This window comes from Daphnia pulex, chromosome 2, assembly GCF_021134715.1.
Source record: "Daphnia pulex isolate KAP4 chromosome 2, ASM2113471v1".
NCBI classification, from domain to species: Eukaryota; Metazoa; Arthropoda; class Branchiopoda; order Diplostraca; family Daphniidae; genus Daphnia; species Daphnia pulex.
This window is the reverse complement of record NC_060018.1, coordinates 72,959-96,730: the sequence shown is the minus strand read 5'-3', so window position 1 is coordinate 96,730 and position 23,772 is coordinate 72,959. Positions and strand designations below refer to the sequence as shown.

The 23,772-nt window shown below is 43.9% G+C and overlaps 4 protein-coding genes and 1 long non-coding RNA gene across 6 annotated transcripts; 3 read left to right on the top strand and 2 right to left on the bottom strand.

Annotated features, from left to right (window-relative positions):
• The first annotated feature begins 7,656 nt into the window (after nt 1-7,656).
• On the top strand, nt 7,657-10,501 carry LOC124188682 (caspase-2-like). The gene is made up of 8 exons (XM_046581488.1): nt 7,657-8,057; nt 8,125-8,279; nt 8,356-8,657; nt 8,723-9,071; nt 9,127-9,359; nt 9,427-9,575; nt 9,641-9,750; nt 9,809-10,501. Exons 2-8 carry the CDS (start codon nt 8,142-8,144, stop codon nt 9,920-9,922), a joined length of 1,395 nt encoding a protein of 464 aa, XP_046437444.1. The 5' UTR covers nt 7,657-8,057; nt 8,125-8,141; the 3' UTR covers nt 9,923-10,501.
• LOC124188678 (solute carrier family 13 member 2-like) lies at nt 10,017-13,482 on the bottom strand. 2 transcript variants are annotated; one of them, XR_006872446.1, is made up of 15 exons: nt 13,443-13,457; nt 13,062-13,250; nt 12,948-13,001; nt 12,662-12,873; nt 12,490-12,607; nt 12,342-12,427; nt 12,141-12,278; nt 11,953-12,075; nt 11,681-11,872; nt 11,410-11,594; nt 11,088-11,334; nt 10,935-11,019; nt 10,415-10,864; nt 10,302-10,355; nt 10,017-10,227 (listed from the first exon to the last, which is right to left on the bottom strand). XR_006872446.1 is itself a non-coding variant. In XM_046581483.1 (12 exons), the coding sequence occupies exons 1-12, from the start codon at nt 13,179-13,181 to the stop codon at nt 10,730-10,732; spliced, it is 1,695 nt and encodes a 564-aa protein (XP_046437439.1). In that variant the 5' UTR covers nt 13,182-13,482; the 3' UTR covers nt 10,017-10,729. The 2 variants fall into 2 exon arrangements, 1 of the variants encoding a protein (XP_046437439.1); XM_046581483.1 differs by having other exon boundaries at nt 10,017-10,864; nt 13,062-13,482.
• Nucleotides 13,483-13,792: 310 nt separating this feature from the next.
• Nucleotides 13,793-17,494, top strand: LOC124188675. The gene is made up of 4 exons (XM_046581481.1): nt 13,793-13,891; nt 14,128-14,712; nt 14,779-14,951; nt 15,015-17,494. Exons 1-4 carry the CDS (start codon nt 13,879-13,881, stop codon nt 17,460-17,462), a joined length of 3,219 nt encoding a protein of 1,072 aa, XP_046437437.1. The 5' UTR covers nt 13,793-13,878; the 3' UTR covers nt 17,463-17,494.
• Nucleotides 17,495-19,661: 2,167 nt separating this feature from the next.
• Nucleotides 19,662-23,698, bottom strand: LOC124188685 (mite allergen Der f 3-like). The gene is made up of 6 exons (XM_046581492.1): nt 23,605-23,698; nt 23,338-23,530; nt 20,774-21,018; nt 20,477-20,706; nt 19,885-19,960; nt 19,662-19,807 (listed from the first exon to the last, which is right to left on the bottom strand). Exons 1-6 carry the CDS (start codon nt 23,684-23,686, stop codon nt 19,719-19,721), a joined length of 915 nt encoding a protein of 304 aa, XP_046437448.1. The 5' UTR covers nt 23,687-23,698; the 3' UTR covers nt 19,662-19,718.
• On the top strand, nt 19,785-23,343 carry LOC124188694. The gene is made up of 3 exons (XR_006872450.1): nt 19,785-19,987; nt 20,484-20,748; nt 21,609-23,343. It is a non-coding gene; the product is annotated as an uncharacterized LOC124188694 (long non-coding RNA).
• Nucleotides 23,699-23,772: the final 74 nt, after the last annotated feature.

Sequence of the window (23,772 nt, the reverse complement as noted above, 5' to 3'; positions counted from 1 at the left end):
GCTGTTTATCTAAATGAAAAATGAAAAATTGGTTTACGAAAAGTATTGACAGAAACAATAACCCAAGTAAAAGGACAAGTTGACAGTGAAACAAAACCGTGATTGTTTAAGAAACAGGAGAATTGAAGATTTCCATTTGATAGACTGTGTATATGCAATGCATCATTAAAATAACTAGCAGGTCACAGGTTAATAACAAGTAACGAAAATCATTACCCAATATAAAGTGATGGTACTTAGATTGCTGCTGTTGGGTCAGTCATTGTGCAGGTTCAGCACAAGCAAAACTTTCATATAATCTCGTAGTTCTAATGGCTGGCTATGGTCTCAGATCTGCACAAAAGAATCAAGGTTACACATTGCAAACGAAAACTGCCCTATCAACAAGGGGCTTGCATTGAAAAAACATAATTTTACAAATTTTGAATAGATTTAACTCTTCTATTGATGCTTCCATGATCATTATATTCTTAGTTTTATTTACCTTGAAGTGATTTTATAAATAAACGCGAGCACACTACCAAAAGTAGACAAGACGACCACGTTTTTGTGAAATTATTAAGCAGACGACACTAATATTCAAATTAGCAATGCTAAATCGATACATATTAAAAATCGACTGTTGCTGCCTAAATAATACCAATGAAATTATCTTCATTAAACAAAAATATACTATATTTTACCATTCACGAAGTGTGTCCATACCTGTTGACTTGACGGATGGGCCAGCATTTGCATCTGGTTCTATTGGCGTGTGGCTGTGCGTGACTAAAGGCCGTTCGGCTACAGGTTCGATCCTGAGCTGACTGCATCTCTTATTACAATTGCATTGTTCAGGTTGAGTCTCAATGTCTTTTAGCGATATCCGTCATTGCAAATATTCAATTTAACGATCGGGTCGGGTCGGGTTGTGGGTTTCTCCTCTCCATCATTCGGGCCGTCATGAGATCCGTTAATAAAGAGAAAAAAGGTCTAAGCGAAAGCACAAAGAGGCCAATTGTGAGTTTGAGCTCTTTTGTTCCATCATTCCATCGTCTCTCATTGATAAGAAGATGAGCGATTTGCGCTGACAGATTCTAATAAGGGCAACAGGGGGAAACAGCAGGTCTTGTCTATCCTGGGACAATGTGGATGAAGGCAGTTCAGCTACAATAGGACGAACCCGATTGGATTTCAATTCATTATTATCGTATAGAGTAGCAACCCCATAGATAATGGACTACTCTATCTCTCTCTACATCTATCCCCTTTAGGTTATTGACTGTAGAGAGCGAGCCTATATACATATATCCCATCGTCGATAGTATATGCATATCATTTACCCCCTTTGCTGGTGCATCAGGAGGAGACGACGGTGGCAGGAGTCTATTAGAGTCGGACTGGAGAGATCGGCGACTCAGCTGGTCGTCTCTTTTTATCCCAAAAGGCAGCAAGAGATTCCCAGATAGGCACAGCAGCCCAGCCGAATCGGCCGAGGCAGCAGGTCGATTACCAAATGACGTCACAACAGGGTGGAGTCCCAAAATGGGAGAAGAGCCCCTTATTATATTCTTTGCTGATGCTGCTGCATCCCCTTATTCAGATTTGGATTCGGAGCTTCTAAAAAAAGGGATAGACGCAAGTTGCCGCCATCGGCCCAGCATGCGACCGAAACTTCTAGCCTCTTAGGCATAGAGCAGCACTAAGCAGAGACGCAAGTGTATCTACTGGCTGGTCGATGTTATCTATTATACACCGCAGCAACTGCTGCGTCCATCTCTTATCGATTCTCCGTCTCTTCTTCTTCTTTTTCCCTTCGTGTGTCTGTCTGCATCTTGTGTACATGGCGGCCAGAGATTCTTTTGTTGTCGGAAAGAGAATCCGACCGAAACGAGTCAATAAAACGGAGACCTGGAAATGTTTTATCGTGGCGCCGCTGCCGACGAGGATGAGGTACAAGTCTGAGCAAACAGAAGAAAAAGGCGACCGGACCCGATCGCGTGCTGGCCGGCAACTATACAATTCAATGCCCGTTCTCGTCGTGTCCGCCTGCTTCATCAATGAATGACAGATCAACCCCGCCACTAAAGAGAGCCTCGGTTGTAATTATTCAAATCCAATTTCCCCTCAACTTATTGGAGAGTCTATCGCGTCGAATGATATTGAATAATCGGCTCACCTCCTCATCCAGCATCAATAACGCTCATTTGCGGCTCGTTTGAGTTGTGACTCGTGTTGTATTGGATAGAATATAATCACGCCGGGCGGGCCTGGTAGAACTGGTAATAACACTCGGCTCGGTCTTAATCGCCGACTAATGAGAATCGTCGGGCGTCATTTCCATGTCGGGTCCGTGTCGCTCCAATCATAATCCAATCATATAAAAGGCTGGCCGGCTGGACGAGACGTTCCTTCATCGTCAAGGGTCGAACATGTTGTGTGTAACGAGTGCGCCCGGCTATTACAACACAAGACGGACGAGGAGATGGGGCGGTCGGTCAAAGTGCAGCCATCGCCCAGCATATAGTACTCCAATAATATTGGAGAGACGAGAAAGAGCGGATGAGGGCCGTGACCCGATCTGCTATGGCTGCCATGCAGTTGTGCATGTGTATAGCATAAATAGCTCTCAGCTCTCAGCTCTCAATCAAGCGGCCAGCCAGCCAACATGAGCAGCATCCAGCAGCAGCAGCAGCACAACTTTCTAAAACAGATGACCCCCTTGACGATGAAGGCAACAACTCGCAAGAGATAAACGCGAGCCGGCCGCCCATCTCAATGGCGTCGCCCGCAAAGAATGTGATGGGCTTGTAGTACCGGACCAACGGACGGACGGACAGACGGAATCATTTTTTTTTTTTCTAATGAAATATTTTCTTTAAAGGAAGAAGAAGAAAAGAATCAGATGAGGAACTGATGGGGTTGCTGGGGGAATAACATGTTGCAGACGTCCTTTCTCTTTCGTCTCTCGTTATCTCCATCGAGATATTAGAGATAGGAGACGTAAACATTGTCTATGGAGAGAACCAACCGAGCGTGATGGCCGCGTCTACTACTACCCCACGGAATCAGCAATCCATTCCACGTCTCTTTTCTTTTCTGATGGCCTTTCCGAATAGGCGATGGTCTGTGTACACTTGAACACACGACGAGGGAGGAGCAAATGTACTCGAACATTTCTGCTACGGTTCGTTCGTTCGTTTACGCACTTGTATAGTATCGTTTGGTTTTCATCAGCCATTGGGCCGGAATAAAATGAACTCGTCTGATTATTAAGAAAATCGAATTTATTATTTTGATGGACGAAAAGGAGGGGTCCGTCCATCCATCGCGGTGATGCGACGCGATGGGGCGGACAAGGAAATTCGTGGCAAAAGGGGCGGCAATAATCCAGCAAACCTCCAACGGATATGTGTGAAATGAAGTGTGTCACGGCGATCATCAAGTCCCGCGTGAAAGATTCAGGGCAAAAGCCTCCCATCCCCTTGGCTGTATATGAAATAAACACAAGAAATAAAAAAGGGGAAAAAACAAACACGAAATGATCATCATTCCACCGTCACGATGACACCATATGGTGTTTGTTATGTGTATTATTCATTATTGCATTATTATATTCTTTAGACGGACTTTAGGCTGCGCCGCCGTGATGTGACGAATTCACGTTGCCAGCAGGGAATGGGTTATGCCTGCGCGCCATCATCACTGGGGCAGGTGTTGTGGATAGTTTGTCCGGCAGTTTTCTCTTCCCAGCAGTTGTCACGTTTCTCGGCGTGTAGAATAAATATTCTTAATTTCTTTCCTTTCTTATTTTTCAGCGTTAGACACACACGTACACTGTGTATGTGTGTGCGTATGACGAGGAGAGATATGATGCAATTACAAACAGATGGGTCGATCTGCTGTGATCAAATTAGCCCGGGACACGCTAAATTTGTTGTATAATGACTCTCAAAAGTCCTTCATCACGCTGGACAAGAGGAATGCAATTTTCGTTCGTTCATTGCGTATATACGCCAGCGGTATTTCGTCGCTTTTTTTTGTCGTGCAAACTCATTTTTCAACCGTTCGTGTTATTAGTCAATGGCTTCTTTTTCATCTGCTGACCGGCTGATTGGAGACGAGAAGCCATTGGAAGGACAGACAATGTGAGACTCTGTTCCTTCTGTTCGGTTCGGTTGTTGTTTGTCCAATTTCAAATAGACGACGGGGAGGGTAAACCAAACGCACCGGTGGGAGGTCAGTGGAGAGACAAACTAGAAAGGGATACATCCGACATATCAAATAGTTGGGATGGTTAAGAGGTAAAAGCATTCCAATTGCATATCGGCAGCAGTATTACAAGAACAACAGTGCGGGTCTAAATGTTTTTACTCGTTGCTCCTGCTGCTGGTTATCATCGACGTGAGAGAGTCTTTCACGTTCAGGGTTTTGGTCGCCGATCAGATTCCATCGTACCGGTAACAGCATTTATGCACATGGACTTTTTTTTTCCCGTGAAACTATGCTCTTTAGAATTTACACACACACACACAGTGTACACACATGTCTGGGCCATGTTCAGATTTATATTACATATTTCGTTGTTGTTCTCTCTGATGGCTAGCAGCGATTAGTATGCAAACAAGACTCCACCCCATCAGCAGCAGCGCAGGGTCCCGGTTGTATTGGGCTGGGCCTTTTTTCTTCATTTTGGTATAAAATTTTCAGGGGGTCCGGCTGTACTAAAGATATTCTGACACATGGCGCGCGCGCGTCTCTCGCATTGATGAAGGATCGCCGTTCGGGAATATTGATGAGATGATTTTGTTTTGTTTCCCGTCTTCTTGATGCTCTTGGTGTTGTTGTTACTCGGTTATTATCACATCCACAGTCGAGATATTCCGAGGCTGTTTTCTCTCTCGTCTCGCTTCGATGATTCCAAAGGAGGTGGTGTTCATATGAGACTCCACCCTTTTGGGTATTTTTCATGTGTGCGTCTCTCTTTATAATCCAGCTGAGGCCAGCAATAATCAAAAGCCAAATATCTCTAATAAATCTCCCGTTTCTTCTTCTTCTTCTCTTTGTGCCTCTTTTGAAATTGTCTGATTACAAATTCACTCGATCGTTATTTTCTTCTTCTTCTTTTTGGGGCGGGGGGTGCAGCTCAGCAGCCACACACGGGGCGAGTAATTACAGGCTCATTTGTTTTGGCTGTTGCCCACCAAATGTAACAAATGATGCTGGGAGAGAGAAAAAGAGCCTCAAATACGGTCGACTCCTATTCAAAAATCGGAGACTTGCTCCGACGGGCGCCGGCCCATCCTCATTGAAATCCAACATATGCCGGGGTCTCGGAGTATAAGAGTATATTGATGATTATGATGATGATGATGGCGGCATCGGAAAACAATCAAATCTTCTTTTATTATTATTATTATTCCATTTTACTTTCCAATTGAAAAAAAGGGGACGGAGCCATCGACGAATTTTTCACGTTTCTTTCATTATATTTCTCTTCTGAAAAGTGCACGACACGTTAGATTGTGAGATGGGAGCGCTAGATTCCATTTACGGTCATCAACCGACGAGCAGCTATAGAAGATTCCGTCTTATTGTGTTCACATTCGTTCTATTATTCGAAACGGGAATATAATAATGGCGCAAACTCGACGGAGGAATCGGCCGATTGTTAAATTGAAATTGACAGGTCGGTTCGATTCATTTTTTCCCAAACTCGAATCGTCGGACGGACCTGCGATAAGAGACAAGACGCGGGCAGACTCGTTTTGATTATTCCTTCTCCTCGCGGCTATTATACACAATTCTTCAGCAGCATCCTCACATTTCGTTTGATTTCATTCAATATAATTCTGATTGGATTCGACCGAGTGGCTATTGGAGACGACACTTTGACCGGAGTCGGATCATCTTATCGCCCTTTCCAATCGCTCGAATCTTCTTCTTCTTCTTTCCCATCCACTGCGGATGAATTCTAACATGAAACCGCGTGCTGCACTCTAGTCCACATATTTATGATGTCGATTCGTATCGCGTAATAAAAAAAACGACCAGGAAAGGAGAACCGGTTTTCTTATATTCTCCCTCCTAGCTCTACACATTACAGATCCAAGCATCCAAGTTGAGCTGCTATATTTAGAAAAAGTATTTAACTTGGGAATGAGAGGGAGATAAGACAACCCAATACGCTTTTAGTTTCTTAAAAGACAAGATGAAAAAGCTATTAAATATTATTTAAGGATGACCGAAAGAGTTGCGCGATAGGCATCGTCGTGTCAGACTGAATATCTGATTATTATTAGGTCCCAACTGCATATAAATTAATCCTTAGGCCAATGGTTATTGCAGTTCAAACAGTATATACAAAATCTCATCAATACAACTAGGCAGTTGATGTTGTCGTGCTCCCATTCGCCCTATAGATGAATAAATATATAAGTTAACCAAAATAAAATGTGCTGGGCAAGGATATTTTCAAGAGGACGTGAAAGATGGGCGTTTCTGGGTTTACAATGGAAATTCTCTCTCCAACGTTTGTATAGCTGGGCCGCGCATAACATACAGAATGGTCATGATGATGATGATGAGCGACTCTCGGCGCGTTGATTATGTATTTTCAAATTGTTTCGTCCCTCTTCTTCTTCTCCAGCATCTCTCATCTGCATCAGCTCCTTTTCTATAGCATCTCGTTTCCAAACTCGCCCAAATTTTTCTCTTTCATGGACGGGAAACTTTAAAAGAGATGGGCGTTGGGTGATACAAGGACGGGCGGCGACCGTTATGGCGGCAACTCCTTGACAAATACCCCCAACGCCGCCCATGAAAAAAAAACCGACTCTATTCACACAACATTTGTCGGTTATATACCTGGGCCATTTTCTCTCTTCTCAATTATTAGAGAATTGGAAAAACAAAGAAAATCAGGCAAAGAACAATCGAATCATCATAGCATATAGCCTCTGGGGTGCTGGCTCATATTATACATATACAATACAGGAGGAATATCATGTGTGTAGAGAAAACAATTCGTGACGAGTCATTATTAATGTTTGCTGCCACAATTTCGACCAGTTCTTGATCTCTTCATTTCGTTTCTCTTTTTTTTTTGTGGTCAGACTTTTCGTGTTGTTTCTTTTTTCTGAAAATTTTTCGTGGCCGGTTCGATCGACGTCGTTTTTTTCTTCGATCCACGTGATATTTCTTTCTCCTTTTTGGCCAGGGCAACTAAGGAAAAGAACCGCATTCTTCAGCTCTTGACCACGACGATAAATAATGAAATATGAATTATTAATTTTAGGTTTTCCTTTTTCCCTACCCTCCAAGGGTAAGACGGTGGCTGAATGACGGCCAGGAAAATACCTGACCAGCGTGCTTGAATAAGAAAACATCAACCTTCTTCGTTATTTTCTTATTATCTTCTCAACTTTTTTTTTGATTCAAAAATACCGCCAGAGCGCGATTCTTGTCGGATCGTTTTGTTATTGTCAAAAATCTCGGCGATCCTACCCGAGTTGCCTCATCCCAACTATCCAATTACCAAAATCCACCTGACCGTAAGGAGGAAATGATAAATACGAAGCATTTTTCGAAATTCCCGGCAGCAAACAGCCATCTCTCGATGGAAAAAACAAGCACATTACTTTCGCCATCTACCAGCTGAGAATGAAAACGTGAAAATCCAAAATAATGGGGAAAAACAATGAAATCATAAAACCCGTCAACAACAAGATCTGAGTGACAGATTAACTTACAGTTTGGTTTACCGTTACAGTTTCTTTGTCTTTTGGCTGTTAGATTTTTATCGAGGACAGCCGATTAGTTCTTAAATTTCCTAGTTGATTTCGTCACAATGCCTCGAGGCCAATAACACGATCAAACACGCCAATGTCGTCTACACACACACACAGCAAGTCCATAGTGTGTGACACGCATGTCATAATAGTAAGTGCTAACCATTTCCTTCGAAACAATCGGGCGGGAACAAAGCATCTTGGCTCTTATCTACAAGTCAGATCGCGCCAAAAATAAAGAGTCGAAATTCGTCTGTTGATTGCTCATGTGCTGTCATTGAGTACCAGGTATCAACATTTCTTTCTAGCAATGTTTTCTATCAAGACATTTGGTATAAACTCTCTCCCTTCTTAGGTTTTAGACATTCCAAAATGGAGCAATGCGACCAAGACACCATACTGCGCTCCTTGGTGGATTTGACCAAGCTTCTCGACTTGAATCCTACATTCCTCTCTCTCCTGCAGCAGAAATATCGGATCTTCTCCCCCGAAATGGTCGAAGACATTTTGGTATGTGATGGAAAAAAGTGTCGGTGTTATTTGGGTTGTGTTAGTCTTCACTTGTTATTTCTCCCTTTTGTTCTAGAAAAATGAAACTCCACAACTAGAGTTCTGCTTCATGCTTGTTAGGAGAGGCCCTAATGCCTTTAATAATTTTTTGGGTGCCTTACAAGAAACCAATCAAACTGATGTTTTGAGGGTGCTGGAGATGACTCGGGCAAACCTCAGCCAACCTCCCAATCTGTTCATCCATTCCAGGGAATCATCGAATGCTATTAATATAAGAAGAAGAAATCAGAGTGGAGAAAATAGAGACAACAGTAATGGAGATTTCAGTTCTGCAAATGTGCAGTTCTCTTCCTCTCTACCTGGTTGTGAAGAATACAGGTCAGCAGTCAACTAAATTCATAATAAATCTGCAATCCTATTTAATTAACACATTCCTAATAAAGGAGAAGAGTGCTTCAACCTGCTAGATACGTTGAAGTGGACCCCTTCACCCCCGTCACCCGGGAGCGTAGCAGTTCGTTTCGCTCTGCTCTTGTGACCGATGCCGCTCCCGATTACAATTTGCTAGATATTCGCGTGACGATCGGAGAAGAAATCAAAGGTCTCGGCCAGGACATTTATCCGAATCGACACATTTCTCCCAGGGGCCTGGCCTTGATTATGAATTTTGAAAAGTTCAACGGCAACATTGTTGGACAGCGTATTGGATCGGAAAAGGATGTTATACATCTCGACCAGCTGCTGCAGCAACTTGGCTATAAAGTCATAATCAAATCTGATTTGACTTGGATGGTAAAGTTTCAAAATGAAAACAATTCTTGTTGATTTAATAGCGTTCTCCTGCTAGGAAATGAATGACGAGCTGGAATCATTTACCAAAAGCGAGGACCACATTGTAGCAGATTCCGTGATTGTAGCCGTGATGAGTCACGGAAAGAGCGGATCCCACGACGAAGGAACTCTCATCTACACCAAGGACTGCAAATTCTTTTCTTCTGAAGATCTGCTCCGCCGATTCAACAATTTGAATTGTCCTTTGCTCAAAGGAAAACCCAAGATTTTCTTTTTTCAGTTTTGCCGGTGATATTCAATCAAATTAAATAGTCGGGTAATTTTCGTGCTCACCGGTGTGCCGTTTTGCTTACAGGGGTGATAACATCGACATTGGCCATCGAGTTTCTCCCATAATTTTCCAATCTGGTCGCACTGTTACAGATGGCAATCCCGTTCCGACATCTCCAACAGAAATCGAGAGATCATACGGTGACATGCTCATCACATATTCAACGCTTCCAGGTGTGCTATAGATATTGTTGACGTACTTTTGAGCTGTTCTAACTAACATTCTCGACCAATTGCAGGCTATGTTTCATATCGCGAGGAAAGCGAAGGTACCTGGTTTATCAAGGCTCTCAGTTTGACATTTATGAGAGATGCTCATGAATGCCACGTCGATCGTCTACTGCAAATAGTAATGACTCTAACGGGTTGGCTAAAAGTAGAAAACTAAAATGTATTTGGATTAATAGGTGGACGAGCAGATTCGTCACTGGACTGGGACGAAAAACGGGAAGCAAACTTTGGAAATCATCAAGCGGGGTTTCAACCGCAAGTTCTACTTCAACCCTGGGCTCTGGAAATGATCTCTTGTCATGCTCTCAAGAAACAACGACTTATTTCAGACTCTTTATCAACGAATTAATTGTGGTATTATTAGTACTTAATTTGGCCTTCCAATTCATTCATATCGTGTATTGGAATTTGCAATCAAGTGTCTTTCACAGTGCACCTTACACAACAATTAGATCTAAGAGTTTTTCTTCCTTCACTTTTGCAATTTGTTGTGTGTGTCAGTGAGCTTAGCCAGGCTCAAATTTGTTTCAGAGTGGATTTTTTGCCGTTCAGCAAGGAAGAAAAGGTTGCTGTTACCATGACTTTGATATACTCTCTGTGGAAAAGCATAAATATTGTTTAGTTATATAGTTACTCTTTTGCGCTCTCTATTATCCGAAATATACAGACCGCATTCTTCTTCAAAGTTCCCAACTCCTTCTCCAATACTTGAAGTTCATCCAACTGTTGTTAAAGAAGAACCTTTAATATTTTGTGCTCTTACAAAACTATTAGGACCAAACCTTTTTCTCTCTTTCTTCTTGGTTCATCAACTGGAAACTCGACTTTTGTTCCATGGTTTATTAATTAATTAAAAAGCTGAAATGAAACGACGTAATTTTTGGCAATTCTGAATTCTGCTCTTTTTGTTGTCGTATGGTAGAGCCATCTGGTGCTCAAAATATTAACCTCGTTGAATTTCTTTATTTCTAACTTTATTCGGAATGGCATTATTACAGCATATTCAGCAGAGAAGTATAAACGGTTTACTTTATTATAAAATAATATCGTTTGCTTGAAATTCGAAGCTGGACGATTGCCGTTGAAAAAGATTCAAACTACAGTGATGTACTATTGTTCGCATTCAAGGAAGACTCGATAATATTCACCGGGAAAATGCCTCTGCCAATAGTTTCCATCACGACGCAGAGAATTAAAACAGACATCATTTTAGTCACAATCCCAGCTTTAACCTGCACATGCAATAACACGAAATGTAACAATTAAATTAGTCAATGGAATTGTTTTGCGCCTGCTTAATACCATGTCCAAGGGTTTCATCCTGGCGCTGTTGTAGACGATGGCATTAGCGGGAGTTCCAACCGGGAGGACGAACGTGTAGCAGCAACTATTTGATAAATCAAATTGCCAATGAATGCGATGAAAAATCATCACTACAATGTAAATGACGCGTACGTGGCTGCCGCTGGAATCATCAGATAGAGCGGATTAACATGAATGGTGTCGGCCATTTGCGCCAATATGGGCAGGACAATATTAGCGGTGGCTGTATTGCTGACAATTTCAGTCATCCAAGTTGTCAACATGCAGCAAATAATCAAGATGGAAAACGGCGGTAGGACTTGTAGGGCCGACAATTGATGGCCGAGCCATTTGGAAAGGCCCGATATTTTCGAAGCGTCCGAAAGGGCAAATCCACTTCCTGTTAATAACGATTTTAAATGAATGACGGCCATTAAATCCAATCAATGAATGTCGCTGCTATATCAGGAAGTACCCAATAAAAGGACTAGACCCCAAGGTAACTTTTCGTGCATGAACTCCCATGTGAGCATGGCGGGACTGGCTTTGGGCCGTTCATTTTCCGATCCAGCACTCCTGAAACACCAGAAATCCGGCTTGATGGGCAGAATGAAAAGAATCAAAATAATCAGTAGCACAGGCACGGAATCCCCTATTTTCCTGGAGAACATGAATCCAAAAGTTTTTTTTTTTCATTTCAATTAATTTCATTTGTTTCTCTCATTTGTTGTTGTTGTGTTTCGTACTTTGAAAAGAGTGAGCCCCATCCAGCGATAAACTTGGGATCGCGAAACATCCACAGCATGACCAAGACGGGAAAAAGGAATAGAATCGTTTTCTCGTTGAAGCTGGTCGGTCCCAACTCTTGATACTTGGTCCGGATGAGATTTTTGACTCGAGCACTTTGGCTCTTGACTCCATTCTCTATTTGTTTTTGGCTATCAATAAAAAGTGAAATCAAGGTGACTATAAGAGTAGGAGCTAGCCCATAGCTTTTATTAGTAGACGCGCCACATACCATTTGAATCCGGAGAGGAGGAATTGCAGCCAAACCCAAGTTAAAGCGGTGCTTATCAGTACGGCCGGCATAAGGACGAGCATCCACGAAGAGAAGGACAGGTCGTTGTCTTCCCCATAGAGTCTAAATTTGGGCTATGGAATAAATCAAGATGCAAATTGACCTATTACTCAACCGTAAGGGCATACTCTTCAACGATTCCTTTCAAGGCGAGTTGAGGGGTCGATCCTATCAGTGTCCCAGTGCCCCCAATGTTGGCCGAATAGGCGATCGAAAGCAACAGGGTGACGCGGACCCTACGTGCTCTACGTGATCGCACGTCGTCACTAAATATCAAATGCGCAGTATTAGTTTAAATTACAAAAAATAAAGCTACCAACTGCTCTTACTCATCGTCTGCAAACTCTTCCCGCACAACTTGATTTTCTTCGGCCGTGAGTTGAGTTTTGTCTTCTCCTTCGTTTTCCTTAGAATCCTGTCATTGAACTGCAATTAGACAAGCTCGGGGAAATTATTACTTTTTTCAAATTCAGTTACTTTGTGAAAGAGTTCTTGCACCAGAGCTTCAACGATGGGACAAATCATAGCGCAAGCTCCAGTGTTGGAAACAAACATGGATAAAAGCATCGTCACGCTCATGAAGCCCATCATCAGCCTGTAGAGTTGGATGTTACACGGAGATTTAAACAGAGTTTTAATCTACTGATACCATTTGGGATCGGTTCCAACGAGCATCAACACTCTGAGAGCGATTCTCTTGTGTAAGTTTGAATATTCGACGGCCAGACCCACCATCAACCCTCCGATAAACATCACAACGGTCTCCGAGAAATAGTTCATACAAACTTGACCCGTGTTCATGATACCCAGCAACGGGAAGGCGATTATGGGTAACAGTGACGTAACGGGCAGAGGAAGGGCCTTTCGTAATCGCATGGATACAAAGTGATTGAAACAAAAATTATCCACTTGTTTTGAATTTTTACGTCTTATACCTCGGTCATCCAGTAGACTGCCATAATGACGACAACATATCCAGTCAAAGCTTCCTACGTGGAATGATTCAGTTTATTTTAATGTCAATGAAACTAATAATGAAATATTGAAACCTGAGTCCCGATTAGAGGAACTGGTAGGAGCAGGATGGGCGTCAGGAAAACTACAAATGTTCTCCAATAAGGGAGGATGTGGAACCAACACAAGCGACGGAGATTGCGACCGATTTCCATTACAACGGCGAGTGAACTAAAAGCTAGGATAACTGCAAAAGTGGACGCTTCTCACACGTCCTCGAATCCCTTCAAAGAATATTGTTGTTAAATTATTTCTTTCTATAGACTGGAATACTAAAACTCTCTCTTCCCTCCCCAACAGTGGTCCAGTCAGTCAGCCTTGAATTTTAATTCAAAAGCCACATAGTATCTACATAGTTGCATCCTATTATGGACAGGTTATATCAAAGGCACTGTAATCCTGAAGAGACAACTGACCTAAACAGATAAAATCTCATCCGAGAAATGTTCGACATTGGCAAATGGATGAGAAGACGAATGGGGTGCGAGATTTTCGACAACGTGCCATTATTTGGCACTTTGGACTTTGCCTAGAGCTACGTAAAAGCAACGTTTATTTACATAGCTATGCCAAGTGCCGTTCTAATTTGCATTTGAATGCTACAATTGATTTCTTCGAACCTTCAAGACGTACCCAAGAAATTTTTGCCAGAGGGCACTATTGCTTAATTCGGTATAATTTCACCACCAGTTATGGAATTTTTCAGTTTCTCTCCAGGGGACAGACGTTCTAATTTTAAAAAAAACATCTTATTTTTCACGTTTGAATTTTTTTTCTTCAAAAAGCGAAACGAGAAAGAACTTGGTGGCAACGTTGGAAAACTGCAGACGATTTTAATATCAAACAACGAACATGGAAGAACCACGTGAGTCGCTTTTTTAAACTTAAAAATTTAGTTAAAATATTGCAAACAGGAAGATAACTCAACATTCTAATTATACCTGTTACTTGAAAGAAACTCGCAGTTTTTTTCCTATTATATTGTTAACAAGTGGAATATAAACTATGAATTTCAGATTTTAGTTACTCGGAAAGTTCGACAGCTTGCTTTCTCATGCCTTAAAGTTTTTCAGAGTCGTAACTTTTTTTTCTGTTTGTCAGAACCGGATTATACCATCGAGGAGCTGTTGGTGCATGGGCCAGTCTATGCAGTATCCAAAGTAATAAGATCTGTGTTGGATTCACCCATCTCTCATGTGGCGGCTGCCAACAAACTTCACACACTGTTCACGCAGAAAGAATACGTCACAGACACTACAGTTGATTGCTACTTGAACAGATTCTTACTGGTTGTGTTGAAGCTTCCCAGCTCTGAAGAAGGCAAAAAAACTGTATTCCTTGAAATTCTGGACAAAGTCATCTTTGGGGAGGACTCGGCTTTTGTGTCCCTGCTGATTCAAAGAACTTTAATAACTTCTAAAGTCCCATCTGAAGCTGCCGCAGATATTTTCTGTTATTTGGCTGTCAAATTCCATCGTCAGAGGAATTTCTTCAAATTCGTCACCTTACTGATCAATGCCGTTAATCACAGCAATCACTCAATGGTTGGTTTTTCACTTCATCCTCGATTGCTGGAATGCATGGCAGAATGTGCAGTGAAGCTGCCCATCACCCAAAATCTGACACTGTGGAGAACCATTTGCAAAGGTTTAGGGGAAGATTGGACCAAAAACATAATTTCAGAAGGTGTGAAATGTTGACTATTCATTCTGTTGTTCATATTTAAACATATTCCCTGTTTCTATTATGTAGGAGACTTTCCTCAGCCTCGAGTAGCAGCGCAAGTTCTGGGTGTCCTTTTGCTGAACATCAAACTCGCCGATTACTCCATCCGGGATGAAACAATGGACGAAGTGCTAACACAATTCAGTAATGTGAGCAGTAAGCTGACAATACTTATGGAAGCGGCAATCAAAAATCCCAAGGTAACTAAAGTTTAGACATTTTTCTTCGGCCAAGTAGTAAGGATTCCATTTAAATTAAAATAGGGATTCGTTTCGCCATTGCTGACGCTTGCATTTGCTTACGGAGAACTCCATCAGCTGTTGCTCTTGTACAGTCCATTGTACGCCGAACGCCAGTCTGATAAAACAGAGTGTCAGGTATCGGACGTCAAAGACGAAGTGTGGGATTTCAACTTCTTCCACACTTACGCGACTAATGAGCAGTGGTTGCAACTGGCTGATGCTACGCTAAAGTCTCACGTTAGCTTATGGGCTCCTCTCGTGTTACAAAAGATCCGCTACCTTATTCTCTTCAGCGGTCGCAGCCGAAATGACAAGGAGAAATTGCTGAAAAAACTCATCGACTACCTGATGGAGCACTTTGATCTTTGCCAATCGCTGTGGCTCAACAACATCAAGTACGTCTTGCCCTTCATGTCGCAACGGCAGGTGGGTGTCATCGGCAAGAAGATGATTGAATCGCCTCAAGTTTGGAAGTCGGTCCTATCCGACCAGGACGTGACAGAGAAACGCACTTTGCAAATGAGTTTGATTTGTTCAGTATTCGGATCCATTCACGATCAGAGCCGCAAGCGGAAATCGGAAGAAGACGCTCTACCCCTTTCATCTGGAACCCTGTCGGTGCTGCGACTGTTTTCAATGCACCACGACTTTTGGATCGGCAGCGTCGATCAGTCGAATAAAAAGGTGACGACATCTCTGCGTCAATCAGCCGAACTTTTACAGGAATCGATGCGTCAAGTCGAGTCGACCACCACGGAACGCGATTTAACCGAATTATTGCGCCCCCTGGACATCCTGGAGTGTTTACCGCTGGAATACGTCCTGGGACCCGTCCATTCTGGTTGTCTGATGGGTTTGCTCAGTCTCCTGCTCAGTTGCACCCAAGAACAAATCAAGAGTCGGATCTGGCTGATGATTGTGCGCCTTTTGGACGCTGAGAAAAACTCGTCGCTTTTCGAATACTTTCCCTGCACAGAGTTTATGATTTGGGCCGTTTCCAACACGAAAGAGCTGCCCGATTGCGCCCTGATCTTCTCCACGCTGTTTGACGAGATGCTGCGATCGCCAAAGTCTGCCAAGGAATGTTTTGTCTGGATTAAAACGGCCGACCTTTCCGCCACGGCCCTTCCCGTCACCGTTCTGGCCATCAAGAAGCTCATCAAACACAAGAAAATCGATGAAAAAATGTTCAGCACCGTTCGCAAACGGTTCCTCAAGACATTCGAGCAAGGGCTGGAAAATCGATTGATTGATGCCCTGGAAGGAGCTCATTGTCTTCTGGAAATCTTTGTGGATCAACATTCGAAAACGGCCAAAGAAACGACAGACAAACCGCTGAAAATCAAGGAATTGCTGAATAACCTCCCCAAAGTGGTGGAAGCCGCTCGCAAGGGTTTAATGTCAACAGATGAAGCGGTCGGTTTGGCTAGCGCCGAGTTCCTGGGTCTCCTGCTGGCCCACCAGCCACTGCTGTGCAAATATGTCACCAAGGACATCAAAATGGGCACTTGGAACGCGTACCGCCAGAGTCCGAATGCGACGAGATGGGACGATCGACTCTTGCGTCAACTCATCTCCAAGTCCAACCTGAAAGAGTTTCACGTGATGACCAACGCCATGATCGACGACCTGCAATCGGCTTCGCTTCAAGCCCTGGATGAAGAAATGGTGGATGATGTGGCCGTTGAATTGGACGTGCGCCGAGTCAGTTGTTTCTTCCGCCATCTGGTGTCGGCCGATTTACCTGTCAGCGAGGATCGTTTTGGTGTCCGGCTGCAAGTGCTCCAGACGGCCTTGCCCTTGGTCCAGCATCTGGTCCTGTCGGTGTGTCGCAATTACGACTCGGTGGATCGAGTCGTCCGCCTGGCCATCCCACCGATGGGCATCTACCTGTCGCTGTTGAACATGAACGACTCGTTCGCCTATCCACACGACCTGACGTCTCCGCTGCACGCCTGTCTGGCCCTGCCGCTGAACGCTGACATGTCTGCCGATCATTTCGAATCGATTTTCACGGTCATTTACAAAACGGTCCATTATTTGCTGACGAAGCACCAAGAAGTGGCGGCCGATCGTGTGCCGGTGTTGCTGCAAGTTTACCGTCGCCTGATGGCGTGCACTTGTTCCCGCTCCGACTCGCGCCGCTCTGCCGGTGATTCGGAAGTGGCCAGTTTGACGGATTCGGCCAACCGACTGGCCCGTCTGGCGTCGGTGATCAACACGCAACCGTTGCGCTACCGCCGGGCGGCCGCCTACATCATCGTCGACCTGCTGAGCGACTTGAAGAAGCAGCCGCTCTACCCGACCGTCAAACAGGAGCTCACGACCGCTCTCTACCACCTGATGGATTTGTTGGACCAGCACGCCAACCGATACCTCATGGCTGTCTTGCCCTGCGGCATTCACGAACTCTTCCGCCTCGAATACGAACACTACGAAAAGTTTTACAAATTCAAGGGAAAAGTTTAACAAAAAAATAAAAATTTATTTCTTTCGACTAACATTTTTTGCCAACGAGGTTTTTTCTCTCTCCCCCACTATTAGAATGCGATGGAATCCATTGTGAGTAGGAAAGATGGTTGGTGATAAGTTAAGCATCTAGGAGAGAGAGAGAGAAAGAAGTTGATTGGCTGCCTTATTATGATAATTACGAGCAAGTCCGAGCGTAGAGCGATCAATACCGACGAGAGGGTAAAATTTCTTTTTTTTTTCTTTTTTTAATTGTTGTCTTCCCTTAATGATCTCTTCCCCCCTCTCTTTTCTCCTTTTCTTTTGAATTTCTCTTGTCAACTAATCGAATGACTTCCCTCACTCACGTACTTTTTCGTTTGTTCGTGGTTCATCGATCCACACACACACACACGAGTTAAGATCGTGACCGAACCCCCGGCTGCTCTCCTATATAGGGGCAGTTGAAGGGGGAGAGGGGAGAGGGAGGAAAGATGGAAGCTAATTTTAAGTTGGGTGGAGAGGGTGGTACACGATGACTCTCATCCGCACCCGCAAAAGCCCCTGGATTCTTCGCATTTACATCGACGTCGTCGTTTTTAGGGTCTGGAGCGTCTCGTTTCGAAACGAGTCTACCCCCCTCCTCCTCCTCTTTTATGATTAGCTTTGCTTTGTTCCTCTTCTTCTTTTTGAGACATTTCTTCGAATTTTTCTCGTGAGCTTTTTGTATTCCGCTCGGATGAGCAAACGATTGAAACATTGACGCGTGGAATCCATTTGAGCTTTAGGCCTTTTCTATTTATTCGACCTTTTGTGTTTGTGCATTTTTGTGTCTTGTCTCTTTCATCGTTTTATTCTAGGCCGTTCCCCCCACCGCCCGCCGTCTGTTTCCGTGTACAATGTGCGCGCGGATTGATTAGAAGCGATCAAACGTTTTCTCTTAATTGGAAAAGCGGAGATGGCGTCTGCCATTGCGCGTAAAGCGAATGGAAGAAAAGGTTATGTGTGTGGAAGAAGGAAATGTTGGGTGGCTCTTGTGATGTCGGGCTCATCATCAGCTGATTGTGTGTGTGTTTGCCGTGGGATGCGAATAAAAGAATCGACGACGCCATCGCGATGAATTTCCTCCTTGATTAAAATCCCGATTTTAAAGCGCCTTCTCCTCGTTATATTACCACTTTCACAGGAAATAATAATCGTCAAAAAAATCCTATTCAAGCGCCAAATTTCACTTTCTCTCTCGGCCGGATAAATCCTTCAATCGAAATGCAGCCCCAAACTATTTTGATTAAATCGACGGTGCACAGTTTTTCTTTATTTTTTCATATTTTTAATTTTAGCACCAACAGATGGATCACTCGACGATGAAAAAACTTAGCGCGCCGATTTTCCGTTCCATTTCATCTGTTTATTCATTTTACATGCGTCACTAGCAGCTAATCAGGGCCGAATAAATCAAATTTCTTTCTTTTTTTTTTAACTTTTTTGGAAAAGGCCAAGTGGTTTGGTGTCTGTTACGGCGGATTGCTGCCAGGCACGGCACCTTTTTTTTTTATTTTCTAGGACGTCGGGCGGTGGCATCATCACCTTTGGGTGGGGAGGAGGAGAAGGCCGTGTCCAATTAGTTAAAGGCTACGTGATTTCTTCCCCTCGACTCACTTTCCTTGTCGACAACGACCGCCGGTTCTCTCAGCGACTCGTTCGAGTGTCTCGTCTATCGATTGAGTAAACATTGCGTGAGTCTTGGTGAGCCAGTTCCCCACGGGACTGTCCCCGAGTACACACACACACAACTGCTGGCCCTTTTTTCGTCTTTTTCTCCGTATTCTGCCGTAAAAGAAAGCGGAGAATAGCACTGACGTCATACACAGTAGTGCTGCTGCTGTGTGTGTCGTGACCCGACGTTCACGCGGTATCTCTCTGGCCAAGTACCACGACGACGACCACCAATGGTACATCCGATCGACCGGAAATCCATTGAAAATAAAAGTAGGAGAAAAAAGAAAAAAGTTGCCGTCGGTTTCGTCACCCCCTCCTTCACGCACACTTTATAACTCTTTACGATGGCAATGGCGGCGACAACGATCGATCAATACGTCACACCGCGGGACTCCCAGGTGATTTTTTCCCTCCCCTTTTTCTTTTAGGAAGGGGGGAGCCCGTTTGACTTATCGATTCCGATTGTTATCATGACACAAAAGCTGCTGACTGGACATGGAATTGAACAAAGTCTCGTGTGTATTTTCTCTTTTAAAAGTCTCAAAGAAAGAAAAAAGGCTACTTCCGCTTTTTGATGATGTCCAGGATCCATGGGAGGAAGTTGGCCACGTTAGTATACAATCCAGGAAGGCCTGGCCGAGCGCAACCTTTTGTCAGAAATTCAAAATTTTTATTTTTATTTCTTTATTTTATTTTAAGAAAAAGATGAAGCGAAAATTGATACCTATTCCGCCAGAGACGACACCTGTTAAGACAAAGACGCCATCCTGGGCCACCACCAAAGGCCCGCCACTGTCGCCCTGTGCACACGCCAAATCAACGACGAGGTAAGGAAAGAAATTTTTAATTCCGGCGTCAACAACAGTAAACTCCAAATGATTGGTTTTATCCCGCTCGCATGTGCCTTATTTATTTATTCATTAGTTTATTCCACCAGTTGGCAATTCACGGGAATGGTAGCAATTGACGAATGAATAAGCAAATAATCACGACCGGCGGGTGTACAGTGTTTAAAAACAAAAGTCGGGCTGTAAACAATATCCAGCACGCGTGCGGATGTAATAATAATGTCGACCCCCTTTGTCACTACTCGTGTTGCCTTGATATTTTTAAAAAAAGAAAATGCTCAAACATTTTCACCTTCTCCCGCAGACAATTTTTTACGAACTCAAGAAATTCACGACAGTAAAAAAATTTAATTAAATAATGGCGACGTTGGAAAAAAGTTTCCCAACTGGAGAGAAACAAACGCGAAAAGATTATTAAGAAAGTTTGCAGACTAATTAACTACGGAGATTGCGTAATGGATTTTTAACCTGACAGGCGTCTTGACCGCCTTGCGGCCATCCGGCGCAGATTTTGGTCTTGTCGATTGGAATGGCGTAACCGGCCGTGAGGAAACGTTTTTCGCATTCAGTCCGGCTCATCAATGGCACCTGGACTCGATGCAATTTGCTGCTCATGTTGACACCTTCCTCGTCGTTCCATCCCCAACCGGCTACTGTGCCCAGCTGATCCATTGCCGCCCGATCCTCTCGTTCATCGACTAAATCAAAAGGATTTTTTCAATCCCGTTGGTTTGCATGTGGTGAGAAATGTTTGTTGTCTTTTACCTGTTTGGTTTGACTGCTGACGAGTGTTGACATTGAGACTGGGCAAACAGACGGGTTCGACGATTCCGTTTCGCCACTTGAACGGTCGTTTGAGGCGGATCAAAGCCAAATCGAGTTGCGTTCCTTCAGCGTAGCCGGGAGCCAATCGAACCTCGGCGCCCTCCGACACTTGACGGTTGGACGCGTTGGACGAAGCCGACGGATCCAGTGAACCGGCGATGGCCACGATCTGATGCGCTTTGTTGCTGATTGTCAATAATTCATCATTTTTTTAATTATTATTTGACGACAAGAGTTTAATAATGACGGAATCGATAGTGAAGGAGGGTTTTCTTTTTTAATTTTTCAAATTTTTTAATTGGGAGCATTGATTTCTGGCGCTCAGAGAGATGATGTGTGCCGTGCAAGAGCAGATGTGTCCTCCTCCACTCAGGCAGACAAGACACTCGTCGAATAGAAGAAGAATGGGAAGCCAAGCCAATTACAATGGAAGAATTCCCAACATGCTGTGCTTCGTTCTACCGGAAAAAAAGAAGTAGAAGACTCGTCGTCTGGACAATATAACCACCCGGTTGGTAGTAGTCGAAGAAATACAATAAAAAGAGTTCGAAAAGCTTCCAACAGTGTGTGTGGAGGGTGGAAGAAGAAGAAGAAGAACGTCTAATAAATATGGGTCGAATCTATAATAAAAAAGAAAGCCACCACAGCAATCAGGATGGAGCCTCCAACTGAAGAGAGTAGAAGCACTTTTCCTTGACTGTGTAGTACAGCTAATCAATAATTCTAGGCTTTTTATAAACATCGCTGGCTTCATTTTTCTTTTTTTCCATTACAGGCTCTGCTGCTGCTGCTGTTCTGGCTGGGAAAATGTGTTATCTGAGCGCACACATCTCCGTCCATTCGCCGATGTATTCTCTCTTCTAAATGGCAACTCTCCGCTGGCGGTTGAATCGATAAAACGCCAAGTTCATTATCATTCTCTCTCTCCTTTTCCCTAGCTCTCCATTTTGACTCTGTGTCTGTCTCTATGTAGACATCATATCAATAGAGCAGAAGAAGAACCACCACCACCCCTGTCGGTTTGTCGTAACAGTTTGGGTCGAAGCAAAACACCACCACCGAAAAAAGAAGAGAGAAAAGAAGTTGGAGGGGAAAGAACAAAACCGCACACGTATAAATCCCCCAGTGTGGAAAAGAAAAAGACTTTTGATGACGACGGGAATGCAAATCTAAAAAAAGGGTCGGCGGGAGTTTAAAAAACCCGACACCGTAAGTCCCCCCCCCAACCCAACCCCATCCACCACCCAACCACACGGCGACGTCGTTTTCTCCTCTTCTTTCTTCTTTCGTGTTGATGGCAGAGAGAGAAAGAGAAAGAGAGAGAATGGAGGAGCGAAAAATCGATAAATGAGTTTGATTGCTCTCCCTCGTCCCTCACTCTCTTTTGCTTTCAGCCACTCGACGACGCGTTTGGTTACGAGTCGCCGGCGGGCGATTTGACGCATGGGAAAAGCCACGCTTTTAAATCGGCTGGATGGAGGGTGTCACCCAGTTGTATTATGACGACGACCCATTCTGATTCCAATGAAATCAATGCGACGACAACAACAATTCAAGTGTCGGTGCGTTCACCTGGAAGCGACAACCCCCTGGAAGAAACGGCCGCCACCACCCAATCGATGCCATAACAGTTGGCAAAACTTTTTTTCTCCTGAATTTTACCAACCCAAAAAGAAAAGAAGAAAATCCCAGGCAAAGTCGGTCGGTTGTATGACGGGACTGTGATGTTTGCGCTCTCATCTCTCCCGACCGCACCGCCGCCGCCGCCTCTTTTGTTTAAACATTCTCCCCTCTGTGTCCCACTTTTTATTCTCTCGCCTCTTCCCACTGTTCTGTATGTGTACATCAGACAAGAGAAGAAGAAGAAGAAGAAGAGGAATTGAATTCATTCGACAAGTTGTGCGCGTCCCTTTTTCTATTGACGTCAACGCCGCCGATTGTCTTTGCGCCGCCCAACGCCAAGAACAAGAAGAAGAATTGCCTCTTTTTCTTCTACTTTCTAGAGTCGAGTTTTATAAAAAGCTCATTACCTTTTGAACTCTGGAGAAAATGAAGAATTGAACGACGGGCGTTTGCCGCGCAGCGCTAAGAGAAAATAGAAGAAGAACCCCACCATGCCAAAACTTTTATTTCTTCCATAATAAAATAATCTCCTCCGTCATCGCAGCAATAGATGAAGTAGAAAGAAGCTCCCCCCTTCCTCATTGTGAATATTACAATCAAAGTTCATTGTTCGTGAAAAAGCACAGCCTGGGATATTGCCATCATCCCCCTTGATGCATTTTTAAAATTCTACTAAATTAGTTAGAGACGTAAAAGGGAGGAAAAAGAAAGTAATTGAATTTTTCATCACATCTTTCTTTTAGAGACTTTTATGAAATAGGAGGTCGCTAGGTATAGACTCTCATGCTTGGCTAATGGACTCATCACGAGTATTTTCCGATATATAGACGGACGGTGAATTTATCCACCGGCATATAGACGTTTAATAATTTTTTGATTACCTGCCGATACAGTGGGCGGCCGTGGCCAGCCAGCGCTCGTTCAGGATCGCCGCTCCGCACAATTGCTGGCCGCGAGGAGATTCCAGGGCGACGACGAACGGAAGTTGACCCCAGTCGGCTGGCACTCCGCCGACGATCTTGGCCGTGGCCGCAGCCGTCAACAATCGACTTTTGCCGCACGCCACTTTACTCCCTACAGCATCGACGGTTAGGAAAAAAAACAATCGATACCGCGTGCTGTCATAATAATAACAATAATAATAATACCGTTGAGAAAGGAGGAGGCCTGGCCAGTTTGCGGTAGCGACAGAGAAACAACAAGAATAACAACGACGAGTGCTGGACCCATTTTTCTACTACTCCGACGATCGGACGACTGATTGAAACGTATCGGTCGTCTTTTAAATATATAGAGCCTCGATTGTCTATGGGTAA

Excerpts from the sequence above, each read along its gene's own strand:
- LOC124188682 (XM_046581488.1), top strand. The coding sequence starts at position 8,142 with ATGGAGCAATGCGACCAAGACACCATACTGCGCTCCTTGGTGGATTTG. Across the intron at positions 9,072-9,126 it reads AATCTGATTTGACTTGGATG|GAAATGAATGACGAGCTGGA; the intron begins GTAAAGTTTCAA and ends TTCTCCTGCTAG. Across the intron at positions 9,751-9,808 it reads TCGATCGTCTACTGCAAATA|GTGGACGAGCAGATTCGTCA; the intron begins GTAATGACTCTA and ends TTGGATTAATAG.
- LOC124188685 (XM_046581492.1), bottom strand. The coding sequence starts at position 23,686 with ATGGGTCCAGCACTCGTCGTTGTTATTCTTGTTGTTTCTCTGTCGCTA. Across the intron at positions 23,531-23,604 it reads GGCCTCCTCCTTTCTCAACG|GGAGTAAAGTGGCGTGCGGC; the intron begins GTATTATTATTA and ends TCGATGCTGTAG. Across the intron at positions 19,808-19,884 it reads TGTCGTCTCTGGCGGAATAG|GTTGCGCTCGGCCAGGCCTT; the intron begins GTATCAATTTTC and ends TTCTGACAAAAG.
- LOC124188678 (XM_046581483.1), bottom strand. The coding sequence starts at position 13,181 with ATGGAAATCGGTCGCAATCTCCGTCGCTTGTGTTGGTTCCACATCCTC. Across the intron at positions 11,335-11,409 it reads GGGTCTAGTCCTTTTATTGG|GAAGTGGATTTGCCCTTTCG; the intron begins GTACTTCCTGAT and ends CGTTATTAACAG. Across the intron at positions 10,865-10,934 it reads GGATGAAACCCTTGGACATG|GTTAAAGCTGGGATTGTGAC; the intron begins GTATTAAGCAGG and ends TTGCATGTGCAG.
- LOC124188675 (XM_046581481.1), top strand. Across the intron at positions 14,713-14,778 it reads CAAAAACATAATTTCAGAAG|GAGACTTTCCTCAGCCTCGA; the intron begins GTGTGAAATGTT and ends TCTATTATGTAG. Across the intron at positions 14,952-15,014 it reads CGGCAATCAAAAATCCCAAG|GGATTCGTTTCGCCATTGCT; the intron begins GTAACTAAAGTT and ends AAATTAAAATAG.